Genomic DNA, 19709 nt, shown 5'->3' on the forward strand with positions numbered 1-19709 from the left:
AGTCGACACCGCAATGGCGTGACGCATAAACAATCCAACATCCTTTCCTTTTCTTCTTTAAAACCCCATAATGACTGATGCTTACGTACATGACGTAAACACAAATACTTGCACAAATACTTGCATTCAAGAATTGTGCTTAGATAATGCAAAACTTTTAGTCTTTTCCTCGGGAAATTCTATAAATAATCAAAAAGTATAATAATGGTGTGAAGTTTTTTTACATGTTTAGAAATTTAGTATAATTGTGAATGTTTTCATGGGAGATACCAAAAATATGCTTTGTAAATTGTTATAAAATTACAATCATAAAAATGAGTGAAGTTCAAAAGCAAATCACACGGAATTTGCAGCGTACCTTAGAAGATGCTCATATTAGTGGAGAACTCAAACTTGGTAGTCGAAAACTTAAAGAGTTTCCAAAAAATAACTGCTCTTCAACTAAATTAAATTTGCAAGATTTAGTTTTTGCAGGTAAAAAATAATGAATGTCTTGATTACAATCAATAGTAAATATTGATAAATTCTTTTGGTTATATCCAAAAATTTAATTTTTACGCTGCTTTAGTTGAACAAATTTTACTTATATGAAAAAGATTTTAGTTATATGCCAATTATATCCACCCCATTAGCTTGTTAGTTATGCCTTTTCATTGATTTTACATTGCTTGCTAGATTCTTTTTATAATCATACATTTTTTTGCTAAATAAACCCTAAATGTCAAAGTAGCATAATTTTTGAATTCAACAATATACCTAAGTATCTTGTAGATCATTATTAATCAATATAGAAATTTTTTTTGAAATGATTTATTTAATTAATAATTATTATAAATGTCTTATTAATTTATTATTTTGAAACTTAATAGAAGTGTAGATTAACAATGTTTAGTAACGATAAAATTTTTCTTGTGCAATAGTGATCTTTAGCAAGACAAATTTTGCTTGAAAAAAATCACTTGGATATTACTTTACTATGATAAGTGTTTATTGAAGTATTTGACACTTGTGAACTATCAAACAAGTATTTCTGTGTTTGATTTTATCTTTGTTGATTTTACTATACTGCCCACTAAAATTTTGAATGTAATTATAAAATTAGTGAAATTCGAATTCAAATAAACTAATCCTAAATATTATGAATATGCTGAAAATGAACAAAAATATATCCCAATTGGTCATAAATGTGTAGTCCTCAAAAAATTGATAGTTGCAAAAAATATTTCATTATTTTTTAGTTCATAGTAAACCCATGATCTATTTACACATTTCTATGATAAGATTATATTGTTATTTTATAGATGGAGACATTTTTATTATTTAACAACTTTTGGGATTAAAATAAATTCAATTATGGATCATGTTGAAATAATGAATTAAATTTTAATTATACTTTTATCACAAGATAACAATCTTTGTTTCGTTTACCTATCAGATGCAGGTGAATCATTAAATTACAAGAAATAAATTTTTTAAATTAAAGCTGTTTTCCTGAAATTTGTAAAAATATTTATAATACATTTTGTTAAATGGAAGTTGACGGTGGTGAATCCTGAAGTTGAATTCTATCAAACGTGTACTCCTAGTTTTCTTACATTAAGATTAACTTGATATCCATGAAAAGGGCTGATTGTTGTGTGAAAGTGGACTTCCTTGTCCTAGGAGCGCTCAAATCATTTTCGGAAAGCTGCTTTTCTACGGGCGTCTCTTTGTAGCGAGTAATTAGTCTCGATCCTCTTGGCCTCTGGAAGAGTGCGGATACGATAACTGGCGTGATAAGGGCTATGAGTAGCTCAGGCTGCCAAAATAATTTGTCAAAGTGATGATAAGTTAATCTCGAGTTGTTCAGATCAGTGAGCGAGTGTTCTTCCTTTCCATAACGTAGCCGTATTGTACGCAAGAGTTGTGGTGATGGCGGTAGATTTCCTTGCAAGTTAAGCGAAACGAGTCGAGCTGAACTCGGTAGTGGCTGCGGATGTTAATTCCCAGGAGTCACAAACTGCGGTGATTGTGAACCTGGGAGGCTAGTGTCGGTTACATGGGTTGTTCAATGTTCCAGGATTTCTGCAGGAATTTCTCAGGATCCTACAGAAAATTTTTCGAGGTTCGTTACTATTCTCCAGTCTGGAATCGTGTACAGATTTAGTTTCTCATTGCGATTACTGAGGAAGATGGCTCTATGACGGAATGACAACGACCAATGTCATCTTCCTGGGTCGTTCGGCCTGTTGTAGTTCAAGCGGTCTTAATACTTGTCCTCTTTACTGGTGGTACCTGATGTTTCTCTACGTTAGCATCGGATATAAACTATCGAAAGTTCCAAGCGCTCCCGCGGGTGTAATAGTTCAAAGAAGAATGAATAAAACGCGAAACCAGCTCAGTTTTTATTAATTTTGGTGGTATAACAAACCAGTGCCCTCTGGGGTTGAGGAAAGGGAAAAGCTTAGGCGTCTCCAAGCAGAAGGCTTGATGATAAAGAGAAGGACAGTGATTCGCAAACTCGTATTGAAATTTGGAAGCATCAAAGTCAGATTTCACTGTTTTTCGGGATCGACTTGTAGTCCTGAAGAGGACAATGATGTTCAAGCTCGTGTGGGAGATTTGCAATCGGTAACGTCCACTTTGGACTTTACTGATTTTTGTATTTGATTGTAGTCCTGAAGAGGACAGTAATTTACAAACTTGCGTAGGAGATTTGCAAATTATTATAGTGCGCTTCAGATTTTTGTCCGTTGAAAGCTGTAGTCGGAAAAAGAGTAGTTAAAATAGGATGATTTATTGAAGAAATCGTTGTGGAAGTCCTTTGTCCGCTGGACTTTTCGCTGCTGTCTCAGTTGCGATGATATCTTGGGAGAACCAAAAACGCCACCGCTGAGTCTCTCCCGAAAGCTCGACCGTATATAATCAAGTCAATACCTTAAATTCTGGTTAATTCTTTATTCGTGGTGAGCTGAAACTAACTAGGACTACTCTTAAGGCCTATGGGCATTCGATTAAATCGGAGTTGTGGGGAAATTATATCGAGAAAGCCGTTGTCAATCAGGATTACTGTGATGTTAAACATAAATAATCGGTCTGTATTGATCGCGTTTTTTCACGAGACACTTTCCATAAAAGATTCTTGAGCCATCGTTTGTCCTTAGTACACACGTTATCATTCGACCACACTGAGTATTTATTCATCATGATCGAATGATAGTTAGGGTGGCTCTTTGCGTACAAAAAAATAATCCACGCTAAATATTCTGGGTTGTTCAATAGAAAAATTATCTGTTATCAAATTAATAAAGCACGATATATTGACATGGTTGCTTTGTCAATAGTTTTTACGATACCGTCGCTTATACCGTTGAGGCTAAAGATTCTCAATCTATTTTTTTTTCTCTTTATCACTCCTTGTTGCGAATGCCTGCAGGAGGCTATAGCCCGTGCGAAGGAAAGATTTTTACTACCCGCCTCCCTACTGTTTCGCATTTGCCCAGACCCGAGAACTTGTGGGGCAAGGGAAACCTGAGGGTGTAAATAGTGCGTATGCACTGAGGGTACACCCTCCTGGAAAACCTCGCCCCAAGACAGCTGGAGCATATTGGGTTCTCATCCGGCCGGAAGAAAATCGGAAGAATCCTACCTTCTTCACTAGGATTCGAACCCACGGTAGCTTGATCTGCATTGTCTCGATGCCAAGCACACTACGCACCGAGCCCACGACCGCTATTTATTCATATTCCGTCGCGTAGTTGATCGATTTTTATCAAATTCAAATCAGAACCAGTTTCAATTAAAAATGCAGTGTTATCCAGTTTTAGTTGTAGGAATCGTGCTGAGTTGACTGGTGGGTTGGTTGTTCATTTTGATGTGATCGTGACATTGGCCTTCTGTGCGTTTGTCTCGCTAGCAGAAATTGCAATACAGTCGGTTGTGTTAAATCCAACATTAGACCTAAAAAAAAAGAAATTATTATAATCTTGAAAATATTAGTTTCTAAATGAAAATTCACATGTCTCACTATAATTTTCATGAATTTTTGATAGATTCCCTCTTAAGAGGTTGAATACAAATATTAAAAAAAAATATACCTAAATACACCAACTTTTATAGGCATTTATGAAGAATACGATTTATTTATTATATTAGCAATGAAATTGTCATCAGAAGTTAACTTAATTCTTGCTTTAATAATAAAAAAACAAATAATTTTATGGTATTAATTTTAATTTAATTGTTTTTCAGACTTGTCGAAAAATCGCCTAATAGAACTTCCAGAAGAAATCACTGAATTTGTTTTTCTCGAAAAATTATATTTAAATCAAAATGCTATTAAGTGTATTCCTGAAACAGTTTTATCTCTTCAGTCATTAAGTTACCTGGACATAAGGTAATTATTTTAGAAATCATATACTTGACCACTTTTCAAATATGCGATGTAATTGCACGTTTTTTGTCTCAATTTTAAACCAAAATGCTTCTCTACCATAATCACTGCACAAATTTTCTTGTTATAATATATAATGACCGGAAATGTAGAGCATTTTATAAGAGCCTTTAATTTATTACACTTTTCGCCTTTTATTACATAAAAATTTGCGCTCAGCATACTGCAACCAGAGTTGCCGCTAGTTTATTACATGGCGGAGACTAAAGTTGAGTGATCTATAATTGAAGAGGATAAATTTGTGTTTGTACCAATAAATACAAAAATATGTTTAAATTATATGTTAATTTTAAAAATTTTAGTTTGTGATGTGAAATTACGCGTTTGCAAGTTTTAAAATCATGTAAAAAACCGAAAAAATTAAATATTTGATTTTTTTCTTTTAAATAACTGAAAATAACTGAAAATAACTGAAAATAACTAGAAAAAATGTGGATTTAAAGATATCCTTGTGGAAATTCAGCCATTCATATTAATACGATACACATATACTCACACGCACTTTCATGGACCATCGAACTCGCAGTTTAGATTCCATAATGAGTTGTTAACTATCGACGCTGTGCAGAAGGTTCTGAGAACAAACAAATTGACCATCACTGTTGAAAAATATTAACTGGCGCCAAGAAGTGCTATGCTATTATTACCTTATTCGTAAAGAACGCCTTCAATTCGGTGCGGTGAAACAACAAATTTACTATCTTGTGCAAAATGAGGGTTCCAACATACCTGCTGTGGATTATTTTCGGCTATTTTCACGGCGGAAGTTAGGATTCTCCACGGTTGGAGCATAGACTTACGATGTCAGAGTTTGTGTACCTGAAAGATTTATACTTAGCTACATCCTTTGAGACGTCATGTGCAACAAAATCCTGAGGGCAAGGCTATTGGACTCCATATAATTTGTTGGCTTCGGATTGACATCGCATTCAGAAAGCAAATACACTGGTGTGGTCGACAAGTACTTGTAAGACATTCGATATAACGCAAACGAGACCAACGGTCTTGCATGAGCTACCTTTGATCACACCAGTTTTAAAGACTTCTAAATATAAACCTGAAGTTCTTCTGATATAAAGAAAGGATTTAAGGAAGACCATGATCCTTAAAGTCAGTGCCTGTAACATTACGTCAATTTCCCACATCCAGTACATTGGCATAGACAATAGAGCCAAACAACGGTTCAACGACTGTTTTAAAATGTTTAACAACAAGGTTGCCGGTGACTTGCTTGGTTTCATGTCCAATATTAAAGTTTGACTTTACGTTAACTTTGTCGACTCAATCCTCTTTTACAATGACATTATAGCCTGATGCATCTTGAAGGGTTACGTTGCTCTTATTTTAAATCTTATTAAGGCAGCCATGGGTATTTTTCAGGCATCATCAATTCTCTAGCATGCCTATCTGCAATCTGCAGCTTTCATAGCATCTTTCACAAAGTAATTTGTCTTCTTGTTTGTACTTCACTTGGTTTGGTTTTACCATCGTCTTTACAGAATCCTCTAAAGCGAAGAACACATTAAGACGCTGAAAGAAGATAGGTCCAACGGGCCCCTTCAACGTGGGACCAGCGAACTCATTCCAAACATCACCTTGTGAGTTTAGAGAAAATATAAAGAGGTGAACTGCCATTTTCAAACCAAAAATGACACGAGTGACTCGTGTCCGGTTTTTTCTTCTGCAATAAAAGGTTCTAACCATGTCATCTTTTACTATTCTTGATTCACGGTGGAAATAGAGAAGGTATGTCGATGGAGGCCCTAGCAGCCTGAAACGTTAGTTCAACTTCTACTTGCTGCTGAACCCAATAAACAAACAGTGTATTCCTCCTGTTAGTCAGTCATGATAAGACTGAAGAATAAAAGAGGGCCAGAAAAAGTTAACAGGGCAATGTGCTTAGAAAACAATGCGGAGAGTATATATAATCATAGAAAAGCATCTAGCTCCAGCTTATCTCCACAAATTAATACTTTACAATAATTTTGCGGAGAAAAAACAAAGGCAGAAGAAGGGGATACATTTTATTTGCAGAGTCAGTAGAGAGGCACATGTTTCACCCACGTAAAAACAATACACTACTCGATTCTCACGTTGAATCCTTAAATGGACTTCTTTCCCCATTTGAAAAAAATAAAACTAAACAATAAATAAAGTATAAAAAAAACAACATTTATTGTAAACAGTAATCGCATACAAACAGAAATTTATCGGGCATTGCTACTGCTTTTACATCTAAGCGGTCCTCTTGAGAAATAATGTTTTTCTTTAAAACTGTAGTTAGTGAATTATAACTGCCATACATTAACGGAGACAAAGTTGCTGCAAAATGCAAAATGAAAAATTAAATTCATACGTTAACTGAAAACTTCGAGATAAAAAAAAATGAAAAATTCGAATATACATTAAAAAAACTTTATATTTTGTCTGTCATGATTGATTTTGATACAAATTTGACTTATAAATTTTATTTTTTACAAATATTATTAAAATTTTTTTTCAGTCGGAATCAATTGCTAACTTTGCCAAAAGAAATATGTCACCTTCCTTTGCAAACTCTGATAGTATCTTACAACAGGCTATCATCACTACCTGAAGATTTGAATTTGATTACAACCTTAGCAGAACTTGATGCTGGCCATAATGAATTGCGTAATTTACCGTATCGCATAGGAGATATCTCTACCCTTAAATATTTGGATTTGCGTAAAAATTATTTAGTTAATTTACCAATAGGTAAGAATTTTATTATCACTTAGTTAATTTTCTTTAAAAGAATAAAACTTCAAGATAAAAAGTTTGTTTGTAACCTCAATTACAGAATTAATGTCTCTCAAACTCTGGAAGTTAGACATAAGTGGGAATCGTATATCTGTTTTACCAAATGAACTAAGAAAAATGACGTCTTTAGTTAGCTTCAAAGTGCACGATAATCCATTAACTTCTCCTCCTGCAGCGGTGAGTATAATTTTTTTTAGAATTCATTATAAACTTGAAAAAATAGATTTTATTTAACTATTCTTATTTCTGTATTAACAATATATTGTATCTAAAATTTATTAGACTAAGACTAAATCTATAATGGATAATATTATTGTTGCAGTTATGTGTACGTGGCCAAATACATATATTTAAGTACTTGGAACGTCAAGCTGAAAAGTATGAACGCCTCAAAAGCGTCAAGGGTCGCAATAATGATTTTACAGAGACTCGACACCAAAATGATTCTCAGTCTTTGCTTCATTGGCCACACATTGATTGTGAAAATGTTGGAAAAACTTATCCAGAAGAGGATAATAGTACGGTCAGTGTTTATATTACGATACATGAAGTTGATATGTCATTAAAATTTTTATCGAACTTATTAAGTACTCAAAGATATTTTAAATCTTTATATAATATTTTCACTAAATATAGCTGTTGGAAATTTGAAAATTTTTTTTTCAAACTTACATAATTATAAACTTCAAGACTTTGCGACACCGTCCCAACTCTACACTAGTATAAATTAATAGTTGAATTGTACAAAATTTATGTAGTATTTGATTTCAATTCCATGTCTTTTTTTCAAATCATTTGAGGTTTTTAATTAAAGTTTGTAACAAAGAGAATGAATAGCAAATTATCTCTACCATCAATTATCGAGTAACTATTATTTTTAGATGCGCTTCGTACAAAATATTCCACATAAAAAACAACTGGAACGCAGCAGATCGGAAAATGGGGAAAAATTTGAAAACCCTCATTGTAGTAGTGATCATACATCATTTCATGTACAAAGGTGAGTAGAATTATTCATATTTGTTTAAAATTTAAAGCAATAGTTGATGGTTAATCTAATGTAGTCACTTCAATGTGCTTTTGAATTAGATACCATAAACTTACAATTAAATAATTCTTCTCTACGTCAGGCCTCTGTGTCTAAAAATAGTCCATTAAACATTAAACAAAATCGATTTTTTGTTCAAATTTGATATGTAACTATTAACCATATCCACTCATGATCTCGATATATAAGTATGTTAAATATCTTATTTATTTGTATATTAGTAATTAACTGTTCAAGTTTCAGTTATCCGAATCAAAATGTACTTGCGGATTCTTGTGATGGAGTCAAAGGTGTGGGATCGAAGTCTCCATTTCATGCAGCCAATTCACTATCGTCGATAGATACAAATGATAAAAAAGGGTCAACTCACATCCAAACTTATCGGTATGATCTCTCATTTCCTTTACCGATGATACTGTACCTAATGTACTTTATAGCACTGCGTGGTATAAGTTCACATTTATGGCACGCTTTTCTGTGTCATTAGTCGCACATTATGGCACTGCTGCGCTTGCATCACATTCGCATACGCCGTGCGCTAACCTCACTTCGCGGTACCAGAAAGTGCGACTTATGACTCGGAAAAGGGGGCATATATGTAAACTTAGCACAGTACTATTAAATGTAGTACGATATTCGTGCCATGGAGACACTTGTATCGTAAAGTACAAATAAAATGTACTATAAAAAATGCATACAACTTTAATGATGTAAATAAATTTTCTAGAGAATACAAAGAGGCTTTAAGACTTCAAAGAGTGAGTGAAGCTTCTAATATATACAGATCAAGAGATTTATCATCAGTATCATCGCAATTGCATCCATGTGATAATATTGATGGAGAAAATGATTTCACGAAGAAGATATATAAGAAACCTAAATCACCATCTCCATCCTGTCATACTTTTTCTGAAAATGATTCATCCGAAAGTCATGACAGACTAGATGGTAAGTACTATTTGTTCACTCCAACTGTAAAATAAAAGTATAGAATCGGTAAACTTTTGATTGTGAATAATTTATCTACCTTTAATATTGTTCCTTACAAAATATTTTTTAAATATTTTGCTGGGTTATCACACAGCCACATAAAAAAATGTTCTAGTCCAGAGATCAAACTCAGTGGACTTAACGTTTTTGGGGTCGCTGAGTCCGAATCCGATATCGGGTTTTCTAGGTTAACTCATTTTCAAGGTCATTTAAAGGTCGAACTTATAGGAATTCGATATAAAATTCCGAAAATAAATTACGTTTATCTTTTGAGGGTTGGTACTTAATTTTTTACACATTTTTTTTTATAACATATTTTTTTTTCTTCTAACGATCGGCGTAATGGTTGTCGCTTAAGTTTTTGTTCTCTATTTGACTCTCTGCAACATCCAGCAGTTATCAGTCATCATCGCAACATCTCATCTACCTTTATACCACTGCTTCATATTGTTTATCTCTTGATGGAATCTTTCTCCATGCTCGTTGCTTAAATCTCTATAGTTTTCCGGGAACTCTTCTGAGTAGTTATGCAAGAAAGACATACAACGTCCCATTTAACCGAAATTTTATATCATTGTTCATGATAAAATTTTGTAATCCTCGCTTCTGTGATTACCTAAAAAGTTTTCCACAACATTGTTGAAGTTAATCCATCCAGTTTCTGAATCGCAGGCATCTTAGATAGAAAATTGTTATCTTTCAGCACTTTTCTTACTTCTGGTCCATCGAATACTACTTCTTTCAATTTGGCATCAGATTAATGTAACGACCTTAAAATGATTTCGAAAAAAAAATATTTTTCGGTTACTCTATTATGAAAAAATCTGCGAAGAAATATGTTCGTACCATATAGTATAAAATAAACTTTCGCTTATAGTTGTCAGATGGGGTAAAAAGGCAGCTCCACTCCAGAATATAAGCTCGTTAAATTTCTCAGTCTGAAAAATCAATCAACCACCCCAAAAGCATAAAGTCCACTAGGTCCGGTCTCATAACGCAAACATATTTTGGCTATGTTATTGTTAATCAGCATAATTGGCTCTTCTATTCATAGTTTGGATAAAACATTGCGATTTAATATTTTTTGATCAATCTATGCTTTTTAATTTTTACATTATAATCATTACCCTATACTAGTATTCAATTAAATATCGCTAAGCTCTAAAGAAACCTAACTGATATCTGTGTTTTCATTTATTTTCAATTTTTAAATATATTCATTTTATACTGATGAAATATGCAATAATTTTAACTTTATTTTATAGAAACATCGAAAAAATTGAATGTAGATAACTTGAAAAAATCATCTTTTACAATAAAGAGGGAACATGAACGAGCTAAAGAGGAAGCTGAATTAATTGAAAAATTACGACACGTAAGTAAATTTTTTACTTGGGTATTAAGCTATGTAGTACTACAAATATATACTCATAAAAACTTCTATTACATAATTCTTTTTATGTAATCATTAAAGTATAATATTTTAAATTAGCTTGAAATGTCATTTTTTAATTAAAATGTATTTTAGGACATAGAAAGTAGATTAAAAATCAATCTCTCAGAAGATCTTGCCTCAGCTCTAATGGATGGTGTTATTCTTTGTCATCTTGCCAATTTTATAAAGCCGAGGTCAATCGCAAGTATACATGTACCATCTGCAGCCGTTGTAAGTATATGATAATATTTTTTTAAACAATAAACATTTCTAAATAAATTGTATCATTAATTAAAATATCTGCTATTAAGTGGCAAATTACTCGTAATATTATTCATGAAGAGATTATTATCTGACGTGAGAAAATCATAATTAAAATGAATATGAAGTCAAATGCATGTTATCTATACTTCAGTAATATACTAACTAGTGGTCTCCTTTTCTGTCACATGTTCTTAACATTGATTAGTGATAAATTTGTTACAAACTTTTTTATCGTTTTATTTGCTGAATGAATAGAGTGGTACTACGATGACAAGACCCAGCTTTAGACATTTTCTGACCAACATTTAGATCAATGTTTTGGGGGTAGAAAAATGTCAGGTCAGTGATATGTTTTCAAATAAATGCCCTTCAAGATCTGAGGATTCGACCCTGTACTTAATCTAGTCTGGGTGCCACAATTTTTCTGCATCTCTATTTTGTCAGAAGTACCACTCTTAATGTACAATAGGCTCAATCTAATTTTGTCCAGAGGAATGTGGAATTTTACATGCTTATACACGTTCCATTCAAACAATTGGACAGAATTATATTGGGTCTTGCGTATATATCGTCACCCTAGCGCAAAAACCGCACTTATAAATTCGAGAGGCAAAACGTACTTTAGGCATACGTTGAAAGGATAGAACCAAGACAAGTTTTTACCTCTCGAATTTGTCAGTGCAGGCTTTGCGCTGGAACGACGATATCAGATTAAGCATATTATTTCTGGAACAAGTCTGCTTTATCGTACTTGCTCAGCTTCATTTTTTTTGCCCTTTCTGAACATTTCTCGATGCAGACCAATACGCATTCACCGAGCTGATTTACGCAATATTAGGTACCATCGCTAGTAAGAGCGAATTAAATGGTGATGAGTTGTGTACCACAAAAGTGAGGACCTCGTTCTTCTAAGCATGCACGAGAAATTATCTGTATTATTATTGTACTAATAAGTTGATTTAATTTTCTACAAGTAATATCAGAGCCTGTTTCCTTCGCGTACGGTATGCCTAAACATTACGAAAATGTATCTTATGGACAGCCTACTTAGATTGTATGAATGACCATAGTTATTTTATCACCTCTTTCCTCCAACTTTATTCTAAGCTTTCTCTCAAGCTTTTTACGTTCATTTTAATTCTTAACTTAACAGGTAGCGAATGTTAGTGTTATGTAATTGTTTAAAATTAGTTGTTTAAAATTAGTGTTCAATTTTTTTCCTGAGTAATTACACAATTATGCGATAGCATTTGAAATATCAATACTCACGTCAGAGATGACCCTGCAACAATTTTTTACCTCGATCACTACATAATGGGCGTTTTTTAAATGAAATTAAAATTCAGTGATTTTTGGTACAATGGGTTCAATATGCTCAAATCCCAAAAACTGATACTTTTAATAATTTTAATTATTCTGAATTATTTTTCATATCACATTAAAATAATTTTTAGAGAAATTACAATGAATAAATTTATAATGGATATTTTTTAATTAGCCCAAACTGTCCATGGCAAGGTGTAGAAGAAACGTCGATAACTTTTTGGATGCCTGCAGAAAAAATGGGGTAAATGAGGTAAGCAAAAAATGTATTACATTATACAAAATTGATAAAATAAATAAATTACATATCAGATCATCAAATCAAATTTATCCTTAGACCCACAACTAATCACTGTGCAATATTTAAAAATATTACGTGACTGAATTATTATTTCGACGAAAACCGACTAAACTGCGTATGAAGTACTCCTTTTAGATATTTTAATTTGAAAATCCAACTTGTATATTCCTCTATTGCAACTTAGAGGTTTACCAGTTTGTAAGTTTTAATTTCTTTTGAGGGTGTAAGGACATTTGATTAGAAATGAATCTATTGTGACTAAGAAAGTACAAATTTATTTATTTTATTAATATAGTTTTTAATTCAGCATGTTTTGATAAAAATTTATTCAAGCCCACGGTTATTAATATTAATGATACACCCGTGTTGAAACTTCCATTGAGTATATTACAAATATTATTAATACAAAAAAGGAGATACATGAACTTTGTATCAGTTAGCTTGAGTTAGCAACAATCTTCCAGGAGAAGTCGTCCCATTCATAAACTTCGCCTCGCGTCCAACAAATGAATTTTTTCTCTGATCCCATGTTTTCGAAAATCATTAAATTGTGTGAATATTATTTTGCCAAAGAAAAAGTTTGTTGAAAAGTTTATACTGGTCTTCCAAATAACGTATTTCAACATTGGCATTTACGAAAGATACGATCGAATATCTTATTTATTAACTCTACCTGAAATACAATCTTGTTCCCGCTGAATGAAATCTAAATATTATTTTAGGCTGGAGGTCTAATCAAAAATTGTATTTACAACCTTGCATCAAAAAAATCTCGAAGCAAAATAAATTTTTATTCTTTTACTCCTCATTTACACAATGAATAATTACACGTGTATTTTCCATTCCTAATCGAATTTTACCATTTTGTGCCATATTACTTAACCGGATTATGTCACTATCGACGTTTCCCACGAAGAGTTACACATTTCCATTTAAATTAACACATAAACGTATTACTCTTCGTGGGGAGCGTCGATGTATATGTGTGTTCTAAAATTCAAATGTAAAAAAAGTATATTGTTTTTAAATTGATTTGCCACGCTCAATAAATTCCATTGCTAAAAGCTACAAGTATGAGAGCGGAGACTATTCATCTATAAGTTACGTGAGAACTTATGATACTAATTAACAAATAAAACACCGTATGAAAAAAGAAGAAATTTTTAGAATTGTTTTTATAAAAATTATGGATCTTATCACAGAAACTCAATTTATCTCGCGTATTATTCAAATTTATTCCATTCCCCTCATATCTAAATAATCATTGTGGTGCCGTACATTCGGTGATTTAAATGCAATTAAATGAAATGTAGTGTTTATTACCAATAAAGATGTCGCGTTCATTCATCCCGTTTCGAGGTATGTTAATCTCTGATTGTGCGACGCCATATTCGTTGCATATACATGAGCCAAATCAAAGTTAGCATGATATACTGAAAGAAATTGAAATGATAATGCTTAAAATCTTAGTCAAATTAAATTTAAGAGTGTCTGTTTGGCGACCTGAGCGTATTTCACGAAACGCTTTTTCACGTACATTACAGCTGCCAAACAGACACGCGAAGTGAGGTTAGTGTACGGGTGCAGCAAGTGCGATGAGAACGACGCTGAGCTAAAAAATGCAACGCATTCCTCAGAAAACTGTGCCATAAATATAAACATATGCCACGCAGTACAATAAAAAAATTCTATATACCCTGCGTGAATATGATTTGTAGCACTATGGAGTATAAGTTCAATAATACTAATAATAATAAATTCACAGACACCTGGTTTAACTTAATATCGGCCCAACAGATAATAACAAAAAAAATTTGCAACGGTGGTATGCACTCCAACGACAAAAAAGTTCAAATTTACTGTTAATGTAAAACCGGGGCCACCGCGTTTAAATAAAACAAGTTCTTAGCGCTGTTCATCGCCAACCACATGTTCTTCCGTTGCAATTAAAAAATGATATTCAATTATATTAAGAGCGTTCTTACGCGAAATAATTAATCTTTAGTTTTTCCAGTAGTAAAACGAAAATTTACAGTCAGTATTGAATGGCCCTAAACCATTCGTTAAAACGTAAGTTTCACAGACTTTTACATGTTTATAGTAAAAGTATTGTGAATTAAATTGCAAGCTACAACCTCCTAAGACCCTGTAAATGAAGATTTTAGCTTTGTACTAGCCTTTACTTGTTGACTTAATACTGAACTACTCAAAATATTAGAAAGATGTTCACCCGTACATACCGGTACTAAAACTGTTTAAACATCAGGAATTTTTAAACTTATTTTTACTTTTCGCTGCTTGTGAAAAGCTATTTGTACATGTTAAAGTTTAAATTATGTTAACGTTTAAAAATTCCAATTGTATTAGAATATTTTTTGTTAACGGCATTGATATTTCTAATTTTGGACAATACAAACCATAGAGCTGAGAGAGAAAAAGTGGAATTGGACTTCGAGTCTCTGAGTGATCTGGGAGCCATTACTTGCGACAGTCAAACCTAATGATACAGACTTAGCGCTTAGCTTCTCCCGCTCGTGTATGCGTTCCTTGGTAAAAATTGTGGCAATTCGTAAAAAACTCTTTCACTGATTCAAAATTAGTCGCACTCATAAAGCTATCTTCAATTAAAACATTAGAATCTACAATTAGAATCTTAGACAACTTTTTCTTAGTAGAGAACGTTTTTATACATTTTTGACATTTTGTCTAATATGGTAATTGCTTACATAAATTTATTACATGTTGGTCACTATTTCAGGATTACTGTGTCTCTTTAGTTTTTCCATTAATTTTTAAATTATATCTTAAACAATTTAAAAATTTCAGAGAAAGAATGTGGTCACTATAACCTCCAAGAATACAACTTTATTTAATTTTTTCTATGATTGTCGGACTGAATAGTCTCGATTTTTTTCAGGAGTTAATGATGGATACTGACGCTATTATGGACATTGGTTACATGAATAATTCTGGTCTTGAAGCTTTAGCACTTCTAATCTCAAATCTTGTTATAACCTCAGATGTACCAATCAATCAGGAAAGAATATGTGCAACTATTCAAGAATCATTTTTGTCTACAGTTTTATTATTAGGTTTTATAATTTCACTTATTTTATTATACTTTTTTCCTGTACCTGCATAGCTTTTATATATAATTACCTTCAACTGCAATGATTAGTTACTTAGACAAAATAATAATGTTTATAGATGTAATATTTTATTTTTTTGATAAGTGAAAGCGTTTTTGAATTTCTATGAAAGTTGAAATAGAAATTAAGAAAATGTTCTCTAGTTGTACACAGAAAATGGACCACATACAAGTAATATTCACATAAAAAATGTAATAAAATTGTTCACTATTTTCATATTTTCATTTAAAATCAAAAAAAGCTTTTTTAAAAACAAAATTGTTAAGCCATAAAAATACTTATGAATGTTAATTGAATGTGCTCTCGCGTATAATTTAAGCGTTGCGTGGCTCACGGTGTATAATGATCACTCTCAGATCAGCTCAGATCGGCTCACTTTACTTAAGTGGAAAATATTACATTTTCTTCACTTGGCTAATAAAGATTTGTTTTTTATCAATCGATTACCTGATTTATGCTCACTCCACTTCCTACTACAGAAATAACTAGAAAATCATCCAATAATAAAAGGTACCAATTCAAATTAGTGATTTCAAAAACTTCATAAAGGTAAGGATTGACTTTCCTTAGATGTTCGATGTGGCTTTGTATTTAACTGGATAAAATATCTTTTAATTATTAGCCAAAAATAATTGTATTTATTTTTGCCGTTAAACAAGTATTAATCGAAAACAGTAAAAAAATAGTATATTATGATACCTGTGACTTAAGCAGGCCATTATTGCACGTCAAGGTTAGCACCCGAGCGTAGCGAGGGTGCTAGTGCTGTTTTAAGAATGAGCTAATTGAGTCATAAGTATCGTATACTTTTTTATAGCACTGTGCTGAATTTACGTTTAAGCCCCCTTTGGTGAGATATAAAGTGCTCATAATAGCATCGCGGTGCATAGTGAGCAGCTTGAGTCACGGCAAAGCGTGCTTTAAACGTGAACTTTAGCCACGCAGTGCTGTAAAAATTATCACAAAAAATTTATTTCATTTACAACAACATTGAAAGACAACCGCGCAGTATACAGATCTAAACCTAAATACACTTTCACCTGAATAACCTCTGAATCATTAAGTTCAATTTCAACAAATTTAGTTGCGTAACTAATGAAAATAAATTCAAAGAAAATAAGAGTATTTAATGTTTCAAGTTTCAAATGAGCTTACAATTATCATATGCAGAACTACACTGCTTTGTTTTCGTTTTTGCAATTAACTGGATGAAAAATCAAAAAAATTTCAAAATGTTTATTTTAATAAAATGAAGTCGGTTCAAGTTACTGAAAAATGTATTCAAAAACTGATTTGGAATATATTATTCTTTTGAAAATGTGAATCTAATCTTTCCATTTTTATTACTGAATTTCAAAAAATTTTAAAACAAATGATTTTAATTTCATCTGCGATCATGAATTTTTTTTCCAATTTTTCAGAATTCACGAAATCTTTTGAAATGATTATATTAACTTGAAAATGATTAAAATTTTTTTGCTTATCTCGATCATTTATATCATTGCGTCGCATAATTGCAAACTTATGGCACGATTTTCTATGGCATAAGTTGTACTATAGGTCACCGCGTTTTTCGTATCACACTGGTTTTACTCGTGCGCTTACTTCACTTTGCGGCGTCAATAAGTGCAGACCCCTTGTAGAGGTAGTGTCCTACTGTGGAGGACTTCAAAGAGCTAGTGGGCTATCTTCCCAGTTAGAAAAGAAGTCACAAATAGGAACTTAGCACAGTGCTATAAATTTGCATACGATATTTATGCCGTAGAAGACACTTTTGCTCCCGCAACTCTAGTTGTGGGCCGATGACGTGCCATAAATGATGGCTCTTGTATGGCAATAGTACTGGATGATATTAGGGTCATACAATGTCTCCTATAGAATGGATATCATGTCCAATTTGATAGGACTGTTCTGAATTACAGTAAAAGTGCCTGTTAGTAATTTACGGTAAAAGTGCCGTGTATACTTTTGGCAACAAGTATCGTACGTAATTTTATATCAGTGTGCTAAGTTCACATTTATGTTCACTTTAACGAGATATTTCGCCCTCTTTAAACAGCGGAGTGAGGTCAGCGCTCGAGAGTAACGAGTGTGATGGGAACAATTTTTCATTTTAGTATTGCGAAAGTAATGATAAAGTTATTCATATCTTTATGCATCAAAATAAATAATATCTCTACGTGAATTATACTTCAGGTGCTTTTATTATCTCGCAAATATATTTTTTACTGTATTTTTAAAATTTCAAAACAATGAATCCCAAAATTCAACAATAATTTATTTGAATTACGTATGTAAGTATCATAGAGTCAACATTAAACAACAGTCCTTTTTATTGAAATAAGACATACAAGGGTAAGATTTAAAATTTTTTAATAAACCTGCGGACGAGGTCCAAAGATTTTCCTGAAATTTCGGTATGTTATAGTATGTGGAAAAATAGTCCTGAAGCCGGGATTCTAACCTTCAATATCGCTCGTAGCCTTCGGAATCCGTAGAGACTTCTTTTTACCTTTAGTCATGACACTAAAGTCTAGAGCTGAAAAACTACTTTTTTCAACGAAAATAATTTTTTGGGACGATTCGGAGCCTTTTTTTTCATCAAAATACATAACCTTGAATTTTTTCAGATTTTTTTATAGAGGACGCTAACGTCTAGAACTGAAAAACGCTGCTTTTAATGAAAATAGGTCGTAGGAGCCAGAGTTTCGGCTGCAAAAAAATTTGAAAAATACTTTTAAATTTTTTGCCAAATTAAAAAAAATTTTGTTTGCATTTTTTCGGTTAAGTCCTAAAATTTCATTCCAGAACAACGCAAAGATCAAACACAAAATTCTGAAGACTTTTAAAAAACAATGCAACCATGACAAATGTTTTCAGATTTCGTATTAATCTTTTTCATGATCACGAATGAAAAAAAATTAATTTGGTACTGGTTTTGCTTCCTTCCTATACTTTCCCTGAAATTGATAACTTTTACATTTTGCATAAATCTTCATTTTGATCTTATGCAAATTAAAAAAAATATTGATCTGTTAATGAGTCCAAAAACCTCACTTAAAAATCTACGAGAAATGAATATTAGATGCACGTGGTTAATCCTAAACAAAATCCAACGGGTTATTTAAAAAACAGTTTATCATTCTACATCAATTTAACAAAGAATTATTTAACTTTGCGCAGTCGCAACATCACATTTTTAAGAAAATTGTTTTATTTTAAATAATAGAATTTTCATGTTATTTATAAAATAAATCAATCGATTGATGTGGATATTTTAAAGTGAATAACTCAAATAAAAATATAATTAATTTAATTTGTAAAATTATTGTAAGCTGAATTATAATAATATAGTCATTTTATTTTCAAGAACCTTGCTGCAAAATAAAAATAACAATTACAAACGTACTTTTTTCAGAATTTCATGTGTTGTGCAAGTGATGTACTTGAAGGAGGTCGTGGAATCGTACGTCTTGCAGTTACCATTTCAGAAATATTAAAGCTGAATTAATGTCAGAGTTTTTTATATTAAAATCTGACACTAAACTAAACATTTTGAGATTAAAATAAAATAAGAGTACTCAAGTCTTCAATTATGCAAATATTCCATTATTTATGTAATAAAAATGAATTAATAAAATAATTTAATAATTATCACTTTTGCCTTATTTCTACATTTATTGCTTTCTATTTAAAAAAAGCTCTATTACGAATTTAATTTGACACTGTCAATGATCGTTCTACAATAATATTTATAAGTAAAGCAGATAGAATTTTGGGGTTACCCAACATATCTACTTTGGGTATATAAATGGTACACCAGACCCAATCTACTTCAGTGGGTAATCCAATGGAATGTGGAATTTTGTATGCTTATGCTTCCAATTCCTGTTTCACCTGAAAAATTGGACAGAATTATATTGGGTATAGTGTAGTAATCCGCAATAGTATAAGTATCAGAATCGCAAAAATGTTTGAGTATGAGA

The 19709-nt window shown here is 32.1% G+C and overlaps 1 protein-coding gene across 3 annotated transcripts; it reads left to right on the forward strand.

The window, feature by feature from the left end:
* Positions 1-28: 28 nt before the first annotated feature.
* Positions 29-19334, forward strand: LOC106658204 (leucine-rich repeat and calponin homology domain-containing protein 1-like). Of its 3 annotated transcripts, none has more exons than XM_014380053.2 (12): positions 29-474; positions 4231-4375; positions 6936-7168; positions 7254-7390; positions 7536-7736; positions 8095-8213; positions 8499-8645; positions 8989-9209; positions 10517-10626; positions 10780-10917; positions 12449-12526; positions 19142-19334. In XM_014380053.2, the coding sequence occupies exons 1-12, from the start codon at positions 252-254 to the stop codon at positions 19232-19234; spliced, it is 1845 nt and encodes a 614-aa protein (XP_014235539.1). In that variant the 5' UTR covers positions 29-251; the 3' UTR covers positions 19235-19334. The 3 variants fall into 3 exon arrangements, with proteins under 3 accessions (XP_014235539.1, XP_014235536.1, XP_014235537.1); XM_014380050.2 differs by lacking the exon at positions 19142-19334 and adding an exon at positions 15492-15947; XM_014380051.2 differs by lacking the exon at positions 19142-19334 and adding an exon at positions 15492-15947 and having other exon boundaries at positions 8505-8645.
* Positions 19335-19709: the final 375 nt, after the last annotated feature.

The sequence above is a fragment of the Trichogramma pretiosum genome, unplaced genomic scaffold, assembly GCF_000599845.2.
Source record: "Trichogramma pretiosum strain Unisexual culture from Peru unplaced genomic scaffold, Tpre_2.0 scaffold58, whole genome shotgun sequence".
Classification (NCBI taxonomy): domain Eukaryota; kingdom Metazoa; phylum Arthropoda; class Insecta; order Hymenoptera; family Trichogrammatidae; genus Trichogramma; species Trichogramma pretiosum.

Coding starts and splice junctions, on each gene's coding strand:
- LOC106658204 (XM_014380050.2), top strand. CDS start 252: ATGTTTTCATGGGAGATACCAAAAATATGCTTTGTAAATTGTTATAAA. Junction 10,627..10,779: donor TAATTGAAAAATTACGACAC/GTAAGTAAATTT, acceptor AATGTATTTTAG/GACATAGAAAGTAGATTAAA. Junction 10,918..12,448: donor ATGTACCATCTGCAGCCGTT/GTAAGTATATGA, acceptor TTTTTTAATTAG/CCCAAACTGTCCATGGCAAG.